The sequence below is a fragment of the Triplophysa dalaica genome, chromosome 9, assembly GCF_015846415.1.
Source record: "Triplophysa dalaica isolate WHDGS20190420 chromosome 9, ASM1584641v1, whole genome shotgun sequence".
NCBI classification, from domain to species: domain Eukaryota; kingdom Metazoa; phylum Chordata; class Actinopteri; order Cypriniformes; family Nemacheilidae; genus Triplophysa; species Triplophysa dalaica.
The window spans coordinates 21,705,765-21,726,983 of NC_079550.1; the positions used below are offsets into that span (position 1 = coordinate 21,705,765).

General features: G+C 35.7%; 1 protein-coding gene across 1 annotated transcript; it reads left to right on the forward strand.

Annotated features, from left to right (window-relative positions):
* Window positions 1-3,164: 3,164 nt before the first annotated feature.
* On the forward strand, window positions 3,165-20,382 carry pcp4b (Purkinje cell protein 4b). The gene is made up of 3 exons (XM_056757245.1): window positions 3,165-3,270; window positions 15,115-15,166; window positions 19,575-20,382. Exons 1-3 carry the CDS (start codon window positions 3,262-3,264, stop codon window positions 19,700-19,702), a joined length of 189 nt encoding a protein of 62 aa, XP_056613223.1. The 5' UTR covers window positions 3,165-3,261; the 3' UTR covers window positions 19,703-20,382.
* Window positions 20,383-21,219: the final 837 nt, after the last annotated feature.

Sequence of the window (21,219 nt, forward strand, 5' to 3'; positions counted from 1 at the left end):
ACCTTTTGGTTCCACAAAGAACCTTAAACATCTGAAGAGCCTTTCTGTTTCACGAAAGGTTCTTAGTGGCAAAAAAGATTATTCATATTATCAAAAACCAAAAAGAGATGGTTCTTTGAAGAACATTTGACTGAATGATTCTTTGTGGAATCAAAAATGGTTCTTCAATGGCATCGCTGTGGAGAAGCCTTTTAAGAACCTTTATTTTTAAGAATGAACTGTATGATTAAGAATGTTATTTCACAGGAAGACTCTGGTGGATCAAATGAAGCAGGCAATATTTTTTATAATGACTACAAAACTACACGCTTTAATAAAAGGGTCCTTCCAAAGGGTCTTCGATGCCATAGAAGAACCTTTTGGTTCCATAGAGAGCCTTAAACATCCGAAGAACCTTTGTTTCACAAAAGGTTATCAGTAGCAAAAAAGATTTTTCAAATTATAAAAAGTAAGAAAGTGATGGTTCTTTGAAGAACCTTTGACTGAATCGTTCTTTGATTAACCAAAAATGGTTTGTCCATGGCATCGCTGTGAGGAACCATCTAAGCACCTTTATTTTAAGAGTGAACTGGATGATTAATAATGTTATTTAACAGTTCAGAGGCATACTCTGTGGATTAACTGAAGCAGGCAATATTTTAGTTTACACTTTTCTAAAAAAAAAAGGGTCCTTCATAAGGTTCTTCGTGCCATAGAAGAACATTTTGGTCTCATAAAGAACTTTTAACATCTGAAAGAAAGAAGTTTCTTCAGATTATAAAAACCAAGAAAGAGATGTTTTTGAAAGAACCTTTGACTGAATGGTCCTATATAAATGCAAAAATGGTTCTTCTATGGCACCGCTGTGAAGAACCGTTAATGCACCTGTATTAAGAGTCTATATAATTGACCTACGCCCTAGGCGACCAATTTCCCACATTGCATTTCGTATTTAATGTCTCTAATCAATATTTCATAGATTTATTTAATCGTCCATTTATTCAGTAGAGAGAACGTAATCGCACAATAAGCGTCATAATCACAAAATCAAACACCTTAGCCGCGATACTCCCCCCTGTAGCAGAGTTTATAACTCGCAGTTTATGACCGCCGAGGGCAGGAAAGAGAAAAGTGCCTGACTGCGGTCATTTTTCTTTCGGGTATTGTAAGTAGATGCAGGTAGCTGTGGCCGTGTGAGTTTTGGAGAAGACATTTCTCTCATTCCTGAACAAAATGCAATTAACAGTTGCTTAATGAATCCCTGGAGCATGGGCTTTCCAAGATAGACTCGACCAAAGACGCTCTCCTTCTCAGACAAGATGCCATCAAAGGGAACATATGGACACGTGATGAGACATAAAATCAGTAGACCATCAAATAGGAAACGATAATATCTGTGAGACTCTCAGAATTGTGTGATCTTTCTAATTCTGCAGGGGTTGAGAACTCTCTCTCTTCCTTTGGGAGTTCCTCTGCTGCATTTCCTCTGCATACACCCCTGGCCGAATCCTCTGCGGCAGCGACTCTCGTGTGATTTAAACATGTTGCGTGTGGCAGATACAAATGTGCAGGGAGCAGCCCCTGACACGATGTTTACTCCTGGAGTAAACACACATCCTAAAATACCCATTTAGTTGCGCTGTAGATCTCAAAGCTTTGGAGGAATACAGGAAAGAATGGGGAATTTACAGTTTTAACATGTGGAAAGGTTGTAAGGTATCATCACATTGAAACTGTCCAGAATCATATCTGCCGACTGCAGCTGAAGGTTTGGTTCCAAATGAGAATCTGAATTCCTTTCCTGTCCGTGACTTATTCATTTTTGATCTGAAGATGTGCTAGATGAACTCCATATTACACCCAAAAATGAAATTCTTTCATGAATTACTCATCCTCAAGTTGCTCCAAAGCTGTATGCATTTCTTTGTTTTCTTAAACGCAAAGAAAGATACCTGATGAATGTCAGCAACTGAGATTCCTGAGGCACCGTTGATGACCACAGTGGAAAAATATGATAAACACGAAAGAAGATATTTGGAAGAATTCAGGAAAATTAACAGTTCTGTGGAACCTTTAACTACCATTTTTTATTTAAAACGCACTTACACGCCGATTACATGTGCGGTTCATGTCATGCATCTTTTAGCACTTGGACCGCTCAATCTATCAGTTTCAAACGATCTCCAAATCTGGCGTTATATCCACGTTTATATGACATTCATCACCCAAATGCAGTGAGCAAACAAACACACCTGAACTTTGATGGGCGTGTTCTTTCTCACGCTGGCTGGATGACGTGTGGGCATGCTCTTTCGCTCGATCGAGCAAAGAAATACAACGCCATGTGTTCAACTCGTTTTTGACAAGTTGACCATGTTAAGCTTGAGAAGCCAGCATGTTTAACAGTGTAAAGAGGTCAGAATGCATGAAAGGACATGTTACCTCCGCTTTAACAAGATTTTAATAATAGAGACAATGAAACAATTTGAAGACTCTCATATATCCACCTTTAATAGTCACTCATTCAGGCATCTTTTCATCCCTAGCTAACTGCAAACTTCAGTGATTTGGCATGTTTTGACACGTGCATATATGGATTAGCTTTGTGACCGTTAGGCACATATACTTCCTATTATATATTGCCTATTATATATATATTCCTATATATACTTCCTATTATATATTGCCGATTATAGTCCTATATAAAATCAGTATGGCCAATATGCATCTTATAAAAATGTGCCACAATTCCATTATTCTACATATCACATTTTTTAATCCTGTTTTCTGTCATTATTTATTTCGGAATCATGTCTCTAGTGTCAAACTGCTTGCAATAATGCCATATTGTGAAAAGTGCTATAGAAATAAATTCACTATTCAATATTATAAGCTATATGAAAAGCACGCTGTTATGACATTTACAAACAAACAAGCGAACGATTGATTCCTATTCATACGCTCTTTTTATTTGATCCCATTTTTTAAACATTTGTTTTAATTAAACATGCGTTTAATAACAAATACACAGATTCAGATTAGCAGTACTGCTGATGCACACAGAAGTCTTCACAGACGCGGCTGTCATTCTTACTGTAGAAACTATAGGGGACGTACTAGAAATGGGAGGAGTTTTGCCAACGGCTCTCCTATTGGTCTAGTGCGGTCGTGACGGCGTCGGAGAGAGCCCGCCTACAGACTTTAAAAGCTCACGCGCTGCGAGGGAACACAACCGTTAACTCACTTCAGCGCTGAGAGAAACCCGCGAGACATCACTGAGCCATGAGTGAGGTAAGTTCGGCGCTTTTACGTTAAAAATATAAAAACGACTTTACTTCAGACCTTATGTTTCTATGTTTACTCGAATGAACGAACACATTGTGTATTAAGAGAAGTCGTTTGACGCGCTTTTCATTCAAATGGAGCAGGAAACACGGGAAGCTCTTATACACTATTATCCATATATCAACGATTATATGAGTTGAAGTGCACTTCATATCGTGATTGTGAAGAGAAAAACAGCGAATATCCTCTACGTGAAATAAAGCTCAGTAGTTCTGTAGCTTAGTAGGTAACGTCAGGGCATTAGATTAACACAAATGTTGTGGGTTCGAGTAAATTACCTCAGCGTACTGACAGGAGTTTATATATTAAATGCACTAGTTGTGTTTGATAAAAGCGGCTTCCAAATGTGTAATATATGAAATCATTGTATTAAAGTACCTCAGCGAAGAATACTGACTGGAATTTATATATTAAATAAGTTGTGTTTTATAAAAGCGTCTTCCTAATGTGTCATACATGAAATTGACAAAATGTGGTAATGGAGTCAAGCATGAAATGTTATTGGTCCAGAAAGGTTAACATATTCAAACAAAATTAGATAACATTTAACCTTTTCAGACCTTAAAATAATAAAGTATTAAAGTAGTAAGGAAAATAAACATCTCTATTAACTGTATAGTTTGTTATCCTTAAGCTGGTGGTTTTAACACTAGATACATATGATTCAGGAGCCTATCAATAGTGTTAGGCTGCATATTATTATGTACATTATATAATAAAGGGGTTAAGCCTAGTCCCAGACTAACTTATATTTTAGAGGCGTCTTGATAAAGCCAGAAGCCCCAAGAAGCAGGTTGCTATGCATTTTTAACAGTTTAGGGCGTTGTGGCGCGAAGTGGATTCAAAGTGCATAAAAACCCCTGAGATGTTATAAAATGCATAGTAACCTGCTTCTTGGGGCTTATATGCATAGCAAGGTTTCATAAAATAAAGTAAATCAAATAATATTTAGGATATGTAATCCGGTCATCCGTTATTGCATAAAGCACCTTAAATTTTTCCCTTAAGGGTGACACTTAAGGGGTGATTTTCCTTTACCAAAGACAATAGGAGAATAATTTAAGGTATATTTAAGGGCACACTTGAGGGAAAATTACATTTAAGGTGCTATATGCAATGGGGCCCTGGTATAAAATAATCCCAGTCCGGGAAACCACAGAGTATATGTCTGATTTTCAGCTAAACTTTCTGCAGTGTTAAACTAACAGCCTGTGGGAAATACAGATAAATGTTGATAGCACAACACCGATTCACAGCTGATTTCTGAATCTCCTCATCGCATAATTCTTATAAAACACAAACGATGCTGTGGACATGAATAGTTTTGATCATTGTAACAGATTGTTTTGTGGTTAATTTGTCATAGGATTGAATTCTGTGTTGTTGGGGTACAGCCACTGACATGACTCTTTATACACAGCCTTTCCCTTATTTCCATTTTATATAGTTTAGTTCATAAATGAGAGTTTTAATTCGGTGTGTACACATTCAAGAAAAAAATGTGTCCTTACTTTTTAATGTTCAGCATTTTGTTTATGCCATATTTGTCGACAGTGCAGAACAGCAATTTATGAACCATTCACTGGATTGAACTGCATAATATCACTTATCTTTTGTCATCAAATGGTTCTCTTGTGGTCGCGCCTCAAATCCTCAAAAGCAATCTTGTGATTGTGCAAGCGACAAGTGCTGACAAAAACCTGGCAAGTGTTCTTTCCTGCCGTTCTCACTTGTGACGATTAGAGCTTTAAAAGTGTTGATTTAGTTGTACAGTAATATGGAGTGAAATGTTAATTATGAGAGAGGAAATTAGCATAATCTCAGGTCTTTTCAGGCAGTCGGGTCATTACCATGCGCGCAGCTTTTCAAAGTATTAGAGCGTTTAATGTCTAAAGAAAAATACCAATTACGGCAATCTTTGGGATCAAACACCATATGCCACATCTTCCTCTCATTAGCTTTCATTCTGTGTTTTCTTGTGGAAAATGTGGCAGAAGTTTTTATCTATTAAAACAGCTCTCTGATTTTAACCACAATGTCTCCATACTTATAAAAAAACAGTTTGCCTAAAACAAGGTTATTTATTTAATTCACCCTCATAATGGCCATTATGTTTCCGAAATACTACGATAAGCAGATGTACTGTATCTTCCTGATGCTTATGCGGTAAACTCATTTTATATTGGCTAGTACATATTAGTGCTGAAACAGCAGCTGGATGCAGAAATATAGATAGATCAAGAGCAGCATAGCACATTTAATCTGATTTTGACATCTCTTCAAAAACTGCCACATTACTCATTCCCAAATGACCCGTTACCCTAATTCATCTCTGACCTCGTAACGCATCATTTCTCTCACATTGGGTTGCTTTATGACACTTGCAGGGCCTCTTACAATTCTTCAAAACACGCTAGGACAGTCTGTCAGAAATCTGATCGGACATCTTATGCCATGAGCTCCTCAATTTTCCACCGATTCTCTTTTTTGCTCGTGCAGCTGTGATATATTAATAGGCTCATTCTCATTACATTTAGTCTGTGAAATTAAAGCAACATTCTTCAAAGAAGATGTGCTTAACCCACTTATTAAACCAGCACTCCATCTAAAGCTTGTGTCACAGCTGCTCTGAATGAACAGCATTGGTGATCAAATATAAATTTATCAAAATAAAGATTTTATGTTTCTGTTATGTTTAGTCCTGTGTAGACTCTTAAGCGACAGAAGGACTGTACTTCAAATGCTAAAATATAATTGTTATTGTTAACCATGAATTTTCAAACAAAGGCAGAAAAACACTTTAATATTTTTTTATTCAGATGCTTAATAAGTTTTTATGGTTGAATTTTACGTTTGATTAATTTCTCACTTCAGAGCGACCTTGAATGTGCTGGCTCAAATATGGCCATGAAAACGTCAATGAAGATTATTTTGTTTTTTCAGTTTGGACTTGACGGTGATCCTTACGACTTACAAAGGAACCAGGTTTCCTTTGACACTGATATGTTGTGCGGAATTGTGTTTTCCCGATTTTGTATGCTACCATTTTGCAGAGTGTTTTGCCACTCAAGGGGGTGTGTTTTGGTGTGCACGTGGGAAAGTGAGGTCACGTGCTTTTAAGGAAAGTATTTTGAATACATGTTAGCTAATTTTCATATATGCATTTCAGAAAAATATTTCAATTCAAAATATCTTCAAAATAATTGTTACAAGATAAAAATACTATTTAACTATATTTATTTGCATATTTTCTTTTCTTTTTTAATTTTTATCTAAATTATTTTACATTTGTTTAGGTAAAAACAACGTTTTTCATTTGATTTTTTTATAATATACATAGAAATGTAAATAAATTCTAGAAATATATTTATTTCCAATTGACGTGGAATTTCTGTAATCTCTAAAGTGTGAACCTTTCTTTGAACATTTGCAAATGAAGCAGCCAAGCTGACAGAGGAAGCCACTGATTTTTTTGTTTGGCCGAAGGCATCGACTCACCAGAATATTAAAGAGCTAAAGTTAATGGTTTCGTCATCAAAAGATGGATTATATGAACTTTGTGCTCCTTTTAAGTTTTTGTTATACGGTAATCGACCTTGAAATTCCTTCGACACATTAAGCGCCAGCCACATATTCTAAATCTTATATGCTAAAAAATTCTAGCTAATATTTAGCTTTAATGTCCTGTTTTTCCACATTCACAGTTGCCATTGTATATTGTCCAAAAAATAATGCTGAAGGAAAAGATTTTATAGGACCAAATAATAAATTAACATATCTGATTCTTTCATATTTGCTTGTTTGATGTTACAGCACAATGACAGGAAGTATACATCAATAAAGTTATGAATATTTTAAATATTTACATTCTGTAAAAGGATCATAAATAAAACACACGGTTCACAAAGTGTATTGCAGGCGATGGTTTAAGTGTTATTATGAGAATAAATTCTCTCTGTAATGTGTTAGTTTTGGCTTGATTACTGAAGCAATATCAGTCAGATCTCCGTGTTGGGTTTATACGATTCCCTGTCACTTGTAAAGCACCATGCATATGCATTGTAAATCTGCAAATTAAATCTATAAAACATACTGACAACTTTATTAGGCCCCTTGATAGTGAGGGACGGAATCGAGAGGTGATAGAAGGGCATTTAGTCATTTGAACAATTCAATTTATATGAATTGCCCCAGTACGCATGTTGTAAAAGATTCATATAAACCTAAAAAATGTAATTGAGCATTTCCTCCAGAGTATTGTTTTTGCACCAAGGACACTGAACCAATAATAATACCCTGTCAAAATTCAATCAAATACTAGGAATAAAAACAAATCTGTATGATTTAAGAGCTGGGGATACATAGGTGGTTGCTTACTGTATGTTTACAAAATGTTGACAAGACAGAACGATCAAATTACTTTGCTGTCTCACTCTCACTACAATTTTCATTCTTATGACATATAGCTCAAATGTTTGCCATGGTACTGCAGCAACATTGGGTTAACGACAATTATGACATCCTCTGAGTTATTTAACACGAATGAGAATCACAATACGGGAAATGTCTTCATAGCACACTGCTGGTAAATAGTCAAACGTCTCCCTTGGTCATCAACCTATAGATGAGAGGACTTGAACATTCTGTTATCAGTGTTAATAAAAAAGTGACCTACAGCAAAGTTTAATAGAAAGACAATGCACTTTATTTCACAACTGTCTACGGAGATGTGGTACGGCTTAAACTCAAGAGACTAGGAGAAGTTTCAGTAATGTGAGAAGGGGGATCTTGTGACAGCAGGAGACGCACTGAGGATGTAAAACATCCCCTTGTGTTTCAGAGACTGCCCACACCTGCACATAGTTCACCCCACCTGGAGGAGTTGATGTCTGTCTCATTCATCTTTAACACCGCTCGATTTCCAGAGGAATATTTTTAGTTTGATTAGCTCAGGAGTCCGAATATTCTGGAGTTCTCAGTTTTTTTTCATCAATTTAGTCTTGTAAAATTGCTTGGGAGAAATGGACGCCTTTACCGTTAGTAAACACTGTGACATGTTTGTGTGGGCGGAGCTTAGGTGGAGGGAGATTCATCCTCCTGAACGCATTACTAGTGCTAGGTAGTAGCACGTTTTGTTTGCTTGGTTTCTGACTACGACTAAAAATATCAGATACAATTTTAACATGTAAAGTCACTCACTGTCTAGGACCGCAAGTTTTTTTGAAAAGTTTTATTGAGATATCAGCAGATCACGCAGTGTGTACTTTTCAAAAAATAATCACACAGGAATTTTAATCTCAAGTATCCGATTCCTATTCCTTGTGTTTCGGATCCGATTACTAGACTTTCGAATCTGATTCCAAATTGGACTAAAATAATCTTGTTCCCTAGTTTCTGATTTGTGCGTATGTTAGATATTTTGAGATGCATACCCAAATCATAATACACAACAATAAAAGACAGTTGTTTTTTAATTTTATGTGTTATAAAGTGATTCGCAAGTATTTTTGATGATTGTTTCTGATTAATCCACTCGTTTTATTGTGTTTGGCTACAGCTGTCAGCAGTGTATTCGTTTGCAATGGCAGCAGGTATGTGTTAAAATTAGTGGTGGGCCGTCAAAAAATTGTCGCCGTTAATCTATTCTCAAAGTTGGGTTGGGAGCTGGGTCTATACTACGCAAGCTATGATGACTTTCACCTTGATATTTTAGCGCAGATGTATACCAGCTTAACTGCACTGTACGGGGCGAGAACGAGATTTTTCAACTCGCGTGATTCGCGTCATTCGCGGAAGCAGAAGTCGCCTCATCATCTCATAACCAGGGCTTCATTCGCGCCTCATTATCTCATAACCAGGACTTCATTCGCGCCTCATCATCTCATAACCAGGGCTTCATTCGCGCAGCAAGTAGGTCTATTGGCTCTTTGCATTAACAAATAAATCACTCGCGCTTGACACGCCATTCGCGTTTGGTATGAACACAACATAACGTTACTGTGAAATTACCGCATCAAACGTGACGTGCTAACATGGATGCAGCTATGAAGCCGCCGGGTTTGCTTCAGGGAATATTAATTTTTAAGAAGCTTCCCAATAGAAACATCGACAAGACTAAGGTTGTTTGCACCTTGTGCAATGCGGAATTGGTTTAAAAAAACACTTTCTCTCAACAGGTAGTGCTCTAGCTTTAGTTGAAACCAGTAACTTTTTATTGAGATCTAATGTATTATGGCTCCTGTATGACATATCGCTTGTTGCTCCCTCACTCTTTGTAAGTCGCTTTGGATAAAAGCGTCTGCTAAATGACTAAATGTAAATGTACTGTAGGAGCTCTTCCAGTCTCAAGTACCACCTAAACGCAAATCATCCCTTAGCTAATGCGGAAGTAAACACGAGTAAATCTTATTGAACATAACTTATTTTTCATAACCAATTATCATAGTAGAACAGCTTTCTCAAGCAGTTTGAGATGCATTTTGGAAACAGGAGATGAGCCCCTGGTCTAATGCGCCACCTGGCTTGAGAAACCCGTTCTCAAAGACTTACTTTTAGTCATTATTTGGGTAGCAAACATATTCTGAATGCCTTCGGCAGAATTTAAATGAGCCATTTTAATCTTTAATCTTTAGTCAATTACAGTCTCTAATCTAGATTAAAAAAATTAATCTATGCCCACCACTAGTTAAAATATAAATTTAGAGACTGTAATTGACGATTGTAACACTAAACAACCCAACAAGATGACATTTTAAACTCCTTTTGTAGCTGAATCTGTGCCGGTTTGTATTAGCAAACCTCCAGTTTTCCCTTTGTTTTGCCTCCAGCTAATGCCGTGACGCTGTTCGAAAGGGGTCTATAGAAACATAAAAATGCGACAATTACAGAAAAAAACTGAATTGGTTTTGCGTAATTTTGAAGAGAAATGTTTGAGTTCTTATTGAAAGGGTGGGTAAGACTGAGTTTTTACATAATCTGAGCTCAGTTAGTGACGTTGAGATCTCTTTTGCTTTCTATTTAATCTTGTTGATTTCTAGAAGAAATAACAGTTATTAATGAGCTCTCATTTGCTTACAGGGGTATTTAATGCAAAAAAGAGCTCAGTGGACACTTTTAACTGCTTAGAAGATTTTACAGAATTTACCCAAAACCTATAGTTATCTGTTTTTCTGACGAAAGCCTGGTACACACTCTACTATTTTAAAGTCCCCGTGAACCGGAAGCTGCAATGGTTTTTACTTCCGTATTTTGATGCATTTCCAAGTAAAATGGATTTTGAATAAGATAAATAGTGGGCGTGGCTTACGTCTTTCTTTGTGATTTGATTTGATGTATAAAAACAGCCGTTGCATTTTGAGATGGAACTGGCAGCAGACTGATAGTTGAAGGGGAGGAGTTAACTGATGCTTCGCCCAAGCCGTCTAACATACGTCATTTAAGATGGCTAGTCATTACAGTACCGAAGTGCTTTTTCAGATTTAAACTAAAGATTATGAGGCCACGCGATTTTTAAAAAGAGAATGACACGCCTTGATAAACTATTTACAATAAACCCTTCAAAATTACATAAAAAAAGCCATTTTTATTTTTAATTTCACTGGGACTTTAAGTCTGAAAATGTTTCTTCCACACATGAAGTTTGTGGAATTAAGGATCACAGTCGTATGACTGCTGTTTTACCAAGAATCTTGCATAGTTGGATTATATTGGAAGACCTTCTATTACTAAAACAGATTTTGTATTTACCATCCCCTTGCTGTTTTTAAGCAGTTGTCATCCAAATTCCAGCTCGGACAAAACTTGTCTGAATAAATCTGTATTTCATTTTAAATGACTCATGGTCTAATTCCACGTTTCTTCCTCAAACTCTTAATTCACAATGAAAACCATGCGGAAGTTTGGCAGACTGTGCAGGCCAAAAGCTCCGAAAATAGCACAACAAATGGCTGCGGGGATCATTTATTCATTCAACACATCATTTTTAAATTTTAACAGAATGATGAAATAGACATATGAGCTTTGCATGTTCACCGGTAACGAATTGTGGCACTAAATGTCCAGTCATTTTTATTTGTGTATCATTATAAATGTCATTGTTATTTTTATTTATATAACATTAAACGGCTGTTGGACAATTGTGGTAAACTTATCAGCATCCAATTAAGTGGCAATCAGCAGCATTAAAAAATCAAACATTATCATAACTGTATATCATATATGATTACTGGATGAGATTTAAATATCCACCAACTTAAACAAACAAAGCTGTTCTGCCGCGTATGATTTACAAAATGTGCCAAGCCAGCTTTTCAAGAGAGGTTAGTAGGCATCAATGTCAAACATTTTATATAAATGGCAGGAAATTCTGCCTGTTTTCCATTGCTGTGAGCAAGCAGTATGTCTGGGGAAACTATGGGGCTCTGCTGTTCTCACAGAGGGTGATTCTTAGATTATAATCACAAAACAGCTGCAATGCACCGCCAGCCACAAGGAAAGAAGTTTAGACCGAAAATTCACTTTAATTATAAGAGCAATGTGAAGGTTTTTGCGGCATCTAGTGGTGAGGTTGAGAAATTGCAACCAATGACTCACACTGCCCCTACCTTTCAAAGCACTATGGTGGCTGACACAGAACGAATATGTCATTACGTTTTCGCTTCTTTGTCGAATGAGATAATGTTTTTTCAAAACGCTCTGTAGAGCAGTTGGTCCGTTTAGGGCCACTGTAGAAACAACATGGTCAATTCCATGCAAGGGGACCCGCGGATTATAAAGATAGAAATAGCTAATTCTTAGGTAATAAAAACATAACGCTTCATTATGTAAGGTCTTTATACACCTATTAACACATAGTTATGTATAAGAACCTCCAAAAAATAAGATCCTCCAAAAAATTACACACTGGACCTTTAATGGTGGTTAAAATGTGGAAATACACATTATTTGATTTCTTCTTTGGAACGCAAAATGAGATGTTATGAGCTGTTCTTTTATACACAAAAAGTGAACATTCATTTGTTCTGCCAAGCTCCAAAATGAAGCCCAAGTACTGTGAAGTCACACTGAAATGTTTGTGTAAAAAAGACCTAATCTGTGCTGTCGTTCAGCACATGGAATCATCCTAACCACTCAAAAATACCTGCAGCGTTGTGAACGACGACATTATTTACATTTATGATGAATATTTGTTTAAATATGTAGCCAAGAGGGTTTGCTACACTGAACGTGGTTTCTTCTATTATGAAAAGATGGCTTTGGATATCTTTGTTTAGAGAGAGGTAAATGTAATAGCTTTTTTTAATTTCCATGTAGAAGTAGACAGTGCAGCAACCTAGCTTTGAATCTATTAAATACTACAGAAACTACTCCATTTTCATCAGTGGAGGAGACTGTTGGAAAATAATTGGTTCTCTCAGCATTGACATTGTGTTTGTGCTGAAGGAGCCTCTTTCTGCTCCAGCATCCTCTGGAAATCCCAACATAAAGAAATGTGTATACCTTGAGCAATGGATCTCTTTCATGAAACACGAGCAGAACAGTTTTTGTGTAAAGTAATTGTAGCATAAATTTTCATGATTCATTAAAATGTAAAAATGTTAGTTGGTATGAAGGAAATGTACGCCTGCTCCATACCACGTGTAAATAGTACGTAAAACTGCACGTAACAATAGGTATTATTTAAACGAACTGATGACACTGCATTTTGATGCTCTGTGTATCATAATGAAATTTCACAAGTACTTTTGCCCTGTCTTTTATCATTTTTAACTTTTGGGGAAAAGCAGACGTCATCACTGTCCTTTTTTTACATTGACCAACCATCATACACAACAATGGAGAAGTTAATATTAATGCTTACTGTTTTTTCATATTTAGTAATATTCTTCAAAATAAGATACTAGTAACAAGTAGGCTTACTGTTGTGGATATTCTAAATCACACAACCAACGCATCTAAGGAATAACGCGCAGTCCCTCCAATGCTTTCTCAGGCGCCACCAGCTGGACGTTTTCAGAAGAGCACCAGTTTTTATTATTTTAGCTATCTAAAAACGCTTTGATTGACAGTTTAATTGATTATTTTATTGGTTAGCATATAGCCTATTTTATACATTTATGCAATATAGTGTAGCCAAACCAGAGAATAAAGTCTAGAGGATTCCAACATTTCCGGATACGTAATTTGCGTAGCTGTAATTCATAGGTGGGGATTATGCTATTTGTGAATGAGCGTGCATGCTGTTTACGAATGATTGGAGTTCATTAACACACACACATTTTACTATCAGATCTGACGTTTACGACGTATTTGTGAATCCGGAGGAAAGTTTTCGGGAACGTCTGTTTTATGCGCAAATTACTCATATATTTACGAATGTTTCATAAATTAGCCCCGTGTGCTACTCTCTGCTGAGTAGGAAAAAGATTGCATGAAATTCTATAGAGACGCCCTCTGTAATTGCCAGCACGGCACTTTGATTATAGCTGTGTGTGGACTTTATACTGTATATACTGTATATACTGTGTATACTGTTCAGTAATGACTGTTATGCTCCCAATATGAAAAGATAAAGTACCAACAGAACAAAACGTGTCGCATATTGACATGGGCATGACAGGTGCTACTGAATCTGAAGGGGTGTCCTGAAATATTAAAAACAAGCAAAATATATAGTATCTGCACAGTGAAACATAAATGATAGCAGAGTGCATGATATCTGGATTAAAGGGATCACATCATAACAGTGACTAGTGATGATGATGAAGTATTTATTCATCTCAAATAGGTCAAATCCTTTTTTACAATCCATTTATTCACAATCAGTGAATAAATCACTTTAATGAATGGCTGGTTATGATAAAAATCCTACTTATAGTCAACTTAACTATAGTAATCTTATTATAACAATATAATAACAACATAAAATTCATGTATATATACACACAAACATTCACATTTCGGATGTCCATAAGGTCATTTCTATGTTGTATGGCAGATCTCATGTTGGTTGCCTGAGCAGCTCAGCATCAAAGCACTACAAACACTCTTTGAAATTCATTGAAAGTTAATAATTCAAGAGAGAATGTGCCAAGGGGAAGCATGCTCGTTGCTTTCTCACACATCAAAAAACCCTTGCCAATGAAATACACTTATTATTATTATTATTATTATGAAATTATTATACTACTATTCAATTTACAAATAATTATGTGGTAATGCAGGAACTGTTTGGAAATTGTAAATAGGTCCAATTTTTAAATGCATGGTGTCGATGTGTTGCTGTCAAGTTTTGAAGGACCCCTGATAATTACATACCTACAAAATAAAACATTTTTCATTTTGGTTAACGGCGCTGTCATAGAGTTGCACTAACCCAAAATTCAACCCGTGCATTTAGAACCCCCTTATTATTATATCAAAAAATATTATAATAATTCAAACAATTAATAAAAAGGTAATTCACTCCACAATGTAGAAATCAAACGCATGCCTAAAGATTGTTGACATGTAGCGTTTTTATTGTTATAATGCAAGTGTTTATGTAGCGGTTCCTTTGTAGAGCATACATAGCAAAATAAGGATTTTATATTACAGAATGAAACTCATACATTTTTTATAAATATATTTCAGAATTAACCATTACTATGTTACATATACTATTTAAATTAAATTCATATTTAATTTATCTCTGTATACCCATAGTGTTTTTTAAGTATGCTGGTAAATTTCTGTTTGCAAAAAAAAATGTTGGTGAGAAAAATAAAAATATTTCTCTTTTTTCTTCTAAAGAGACAAGGATCTGGAGCGGCTGATGGCAACAGCAAATCCTCTGTGACACAAGGTAATGACAACATATTCTTACAATCAAACACATCATTGAGATACAGTAAGAAGATTCCACTAGGGATGCACGATTAAAAATGACCATTTATCAGCCGATAATGTTAGCAGTATCGTCCCGATTATAGCCAATATATTATGAATCATTTCCTCTGGTTGAACCACTTCAGATGCACGCTGCTCAGTTAAAACCCAGTACAGCACTATTTTCTGTCATGATCATAAACTACTATGCGCAATACATTGTTGATGTGTGTACAGTATGTAGATGTTTATGATTGTGGAAGAAGAGCATATTGTTGTATCACACTGATGTCTGAATGGCTGCTCTAGAAGAACTTCCCTGATTTGTTTATGAAGTAAAAACGATACCAGAAAAGTTAAAGAATCTTTAACTAATGTAAAGTAGGCTAGGTACTTGACTTTTGGGGGAAGAAAAGAACTAAGGCCGTGTTCAGACTTCTTTTTCCAAGCTGCTAGTGTATGTTTTACATCATAATCCTGTTGAGTACACCGTGTTTCAAAAAAAGTATTTTTAAGTTGAAATAAGGCCCTACGTCGAGGTCCTGTTCACAGCTAACCAATGACAAGCGAGTAGTGTGTGGATTCCATAACAGCATGCGAGGGGGGTGATTGGTCGAGCAGGATCAAGCTGGACAAAAAAAATGGCGGCTGAAACGCCGGTTGGACGATAAGTTGCACTTTCACTTTCAATAACTTTTGACTGTTTTTCTATCGAGAAATTAGTATTAGGGCAATTCAGGATTGTGCATTTTATTTTACAGAAATCCTACAAAGTTTATCGTCTCCCAAAAACCGCGTCCTTTTTTTGAAAAGAGAATAATCACGTTGTTGCATTTACCCCAAACAACCTTCAGCATCCAAAAAAAACCAAGCCCAGGATCCCATCTGAAATCTCTCAACATAAGCATCTCTTAAGTATTCCCAGAAGCACTCCACCAAAGAAAATGTGTTCCGTACTGTGTTCACTGAATGAAAAATAGTCTTGTAAGCACTTTAAAATGTGCTCCTGTGCATGAAAAATGCTGAAGAAGAAGGTGAAAAAAATGAAAGGGTTTGAAATAATGAACATGGTCCCCAGCGTTTTAGCTGCACACACTTATGAAAAGGAAAGTAAATAGACCCGAAACAACTTATCGTAAATTAGACTTAACAGACTGTGAGATTTTCATTCTTCTGATGCCCTGGAGAGAGCCGGGTACAGCGCTTATTGAGCTGGGTAGAAACGCATCTCTGACTAAAGCTAGAATCTCAGAAGAAACAGACACAGTCTGAATATTACAGATGGCACTTTTTAGTCATAAGGAACACAGCATGGGTAAGCAAGCTATTACTAAACCAACCAAAATCACATAATTAATGCCTGGTCGCAAAAGTACATTAACATATTAAAGAAATCAGTTTGATCTCATGAAAATGAGACATTTTTTCCTGGATGATACCGGCCGTATATCTTTCTGTTTAGGATGTCTGAATATGAAATAGGTTGTATATTCATTACTGTGTTGTGGCCAGAAAAAAAACACATTTATGCGTCAATTACGGATGCAGCTGGAGACGAGAACTGGACTGGAAAGTTATCTGACAATCTGTCCCCTGTGATTTTTCCCTCTTGATGGCTTGGATTTGTGCTTGCATGAACTTTAAGACTGAATGTGTTTCGTGCTACAGTGCATAGAAGACACTGTGACATAACATTTAGCTTTCACCAATTTTCACATTGTCATCTCAGTACTGTTGATACCTAAAAGCTGAAGCGCTAATATTGTATCGCTACGACAAGACCCGTCAAAACTAAGGATGTAACGATTCACTCAGCTCACAGTGCGATTCACGATTCTGATCTCACGATGCCGTTTATTCACGTTTTATTTATACAAAATGAGTTGAAACAAATTAGAAATGAACGACTTACCTTGCATTATTTCTTAAATACTTCAGGTTTCTTTGTATAATAACATCATTTAATAATTATGTTTTATTTCAAATAACAAAACTAAACTGCAATTTTAATTCAAATTAATAACAGAAAAAGTCTCTTAAATATAAACAAACTAATACTGTCTGTGCTTTTCTTGATTTTCTTTTGCATTTAAGAAATATCAGCATGTCCATGTTTAGGTTTGCAGTGAACATGGCGGCCCCTGCTGTTCAAAAAATTTATTGCGGTTTAATTCACACCTCAACCGGTTTGAGTCGTCACACATAATAATCGATTTTCAACCGGATTATGGTGAATTGTTACATCCCTAGTCAAAACCCATATGGCAGAGCATCTGTGTGAACATAGAGCGAACTGTTTTGTGTTTGTTGACATGCAGGTGAATTTGTGCTGAAAAGACTCGACTTAAACTGGAACTAATTTTATAGCTCAAACAGTACACATCTGAATGAACGTAAGGAAGTGCTTATAAGAAAAAAACAGACACTCGTTTTGTTTTGAGTCATCTTATATCCTTAACTGCCCTCTGGGGTCCTCAGTGGCCAACACAATACATGTACAGAATCTATTGAATACCAAATAACAAAGATACTGTTGAAATCTTGACAACTATAGACGGTTTCATCTTAGCAACACAAACGTTACGGTGCATGTGCCCTTTTGTCTCTCTCTAATATTTTGAATTTAGACTGATACCAAACTCAACCACTAGATTTCAAAGTACCACACGGTTTCTTTAAATGTGACCTAACTACAGGAACCCATTCAACAAATTGTTTATTTAATAAATTAAACATACAACAAAATTCAACAAATTGAATAATTTATATAAAATTATTTATTTATATAATAATTATACAGTAAAACTATAATACAAATGAATATTAACATAAATTATAAATAGTTGTATTATTAGACACTGGCCAAACACAAACTGGAAGTTATCTGTGGTCAGGGGCTTGTGCGTCCGATGAAACGGTCTATATGACTATATAATCACCTGCATTACATTAGTTCTGAAATGGTTCGATATTTCATAAAGTTTCAAAATCCTGATATTTAAAGGGGTAGTTCTCCAACGAATGAAAATATTGTCATGGATTACACAACAATTTTAATTGTGTCATCATTTACTTTGTTCTGCTGAACACCGAGAAAAATATTTGGAAGAATGTTATAATTTTCAGTTCTGTGACATCAATTACGACCATAATAGGTCAAATTAAAAGAGTAGTCAAAAGTGCCCCAGAACTGTTTGTTCCCCAATTCTTCAAAATATCTAACTTTGTGTTCATTAGAACAAAAAAGACGTAATTGTTTTTCCTACTATGGTAGTGGATGATGTCCCAGAATTGAAACTTCCGGGCGAACTGTCCCTTTATGTCATTCCACAACCGAATGACTTTATCTTCAGAACACAAAGTAAGATAGCTTTGATGATGTCCGAGATCCTAATTTTTGTGCCGAAGATGAATAAAGGTCTTATGGTTGTGGAACGACCGGAGTAATTCATGTAAGAATTTTCATTACTTGGTGAACTATTGCTTTTTAGCTGTTCCACAATATAGTTGTTTAATCGTTGCTTATGTAGGACCCTATCAAATCCATTTTATTTTCCAAATTACATTTCCTTTTTTCCCAAATTCCGTTTTTCCATTTTTGTTTTTCTCGGTTCTGTGTGTTCCATCTTTATATTTACTATATTTACTGTACAGTAATAATAAGTAATATATTTGCCCACATTAAAAAAATAAACTATAGTATTCTCTTATAATCTATATTGAAAAACCTACAGTGAACACTGAACCGTAAAGGGAAACAAATCGGTAAAAATAGGGAAAAACTTACTTAACTATGTTAATAAACCATCTTAACGTTTTCAGGTCTACTTAAATTTAAGTACTTTATTAAGAGTACTTAAGCACTACATTTATTAACTAATATTTTTTCAAAATAAGTACTATTTTTATACATTTACACTCAATGGTCAAATTATAAAAAAATAAAGGGGGATGCTGTGTTAAAATGTAGGTGTGTTAAAACTTCAAGTTAACCAGACTTTTATTTTGATGGGTCGCCACAAAGTGTGTTTGACAGTAGCTTCAGTGCAGTTTACGCTCCACAAGAGCATTACGTGTTAAGTATACTCAACCAAACTACTTAATACACGCAAAAAAAGCAGATTATTAGACCGCATCTGAATAATTTTAACGTTATTCATCAACAATGATACAATCAGCATTTTGTTAGAGGTTAGGCGTTACTTTATGGCTAAGAAGTAGGCCTTATACATTTGCCAGATTCCGTACCATTCCGTGTTATACTGCAAATTCTGTTTTTATGTCTGTATTCACCGATTCCAATGGATAAAAAAGTCATTTTGGGACAGATTTACCTTTCAAGAGCTCAACGTGTTGGTCTCATCCAATCTCCTATTTTTCCCCAGATGCCTCCAAGAAGGACGTCCCCGAGGACTTTGACATTGACATGGAAGCCCCTGAAACCGAGAAGGCAGCTGTCGCCATTCAATCGCAGTTCAGGAAGTTCCAGAAGAAGAAAACCGATGACAAATAGTGGTGGACCGCGGACTGCTCTGTCCGTATGGCCACAGCAGTATGGCATGTCTTGATGTCACATGTAATAGAATCCATTCTACATGGACTCAAGGTTGCAACCTGTCAGTCAGTAATACCGTATGTGTAGTTCCATAAAATAACTAATTATTTTACTGCTGTAGCTGTGGAATAGATAAATAGATTTGTATTTTATTTTGACTCGAGATTTATTCTTTACTATAGCCAAGTATATCTGCTGATGCATGAGTGTCTGTCATACTTTTACCTCAAAGACCAGAAGTGTAAAGCAAGTGTTTCTATTTCAGGTCTGCCCTTTCCTGTCAAAGCACAATATGTTTTCAGTCTGAGTTGCAGACAAAGTTAGACACTGTAGAGTAAATACTGTGAATTACAAATATGGACATGGATTTTTGTTTCCGCTAAATAAATGCTGCTGTGATCCCAGTGGAGTTCTGAACACAGCTTGTCTTTTAAATCCCATGTTGTTGAATAATTCCCAGTTCATCTTCCAAATCTTTTTATTGTTGAATGTCTTTGATGAATCTGTTGAGTGAAAAGACTTGAAGCATTTGACTGTCTGGTTTGCTTCAGTACATCAAATATGTTTTTCCTTAAGTTTGGCCAGTCATTCAATTCTCGTTCAACAGGGAAACTGTTAATAAATATTCTTGAATCTCAGCAATTGAACATTGTGTTTGTTTCCGTTAAAACTAATCTCAGATCTTAGTGGCTCTATTTCTTCTAATAGCGGTTTAATATCATCTATCTGAATATAAGTGGACAGCACAAATATAAGGTTCACAAACAATTACACCCGCACTGAAGATGGGTTCCTTTTAAAACCACATACACCACCATTCCATGGTAAAAAAAATTACAATGAGCAAAACCGTAAACTAAAAGCCTTCTTACAGCTCATCTACAGATGTTTAATCTGACTGAATGACAATAATAACCACTAATGATATCATGAGAGATTCCCTGTCCAAGTATTAAGATACTATTAAAACCGAATGTATTTCTCTGCTGTTGTTGCAAACAAATGGTTCAACATTCAGGTTCTTTTTAATACTTACATTTTTATTTTAATACCAGTGGCAACTATTTGTTTTCTAGGGAAATGTGAAAAGTTTTATTCTACGAAGATTGGTTCTACTAGAATCTAGATGATCCATTTTACCTTTATTATAACCATCTGTTCCGTTCTGTTCGGTCTTACTCACTATTTTTAGTTCGTTTTACCTGCATTACTCTCTTTTAGGATCAAATTATTTGATACGTTGATATGCATTTCTTAGAATAGTCAAATTTATTCTCATGGAAGTACACCATCCTAACCTTCAAAAGTTAAATGTTAATGTTAAAAAAACGTTTGATCTGAAGGTGTATGTTTATGTTTGTATGTCTGAAATTAGTTTAGTCGACAAAAATATAATTATGCAAACACACATGTTTTGTTAGGACAAAACAATAATTTTATTCAATATTTTTTTTTTTTAAATGGATGACTTTGAC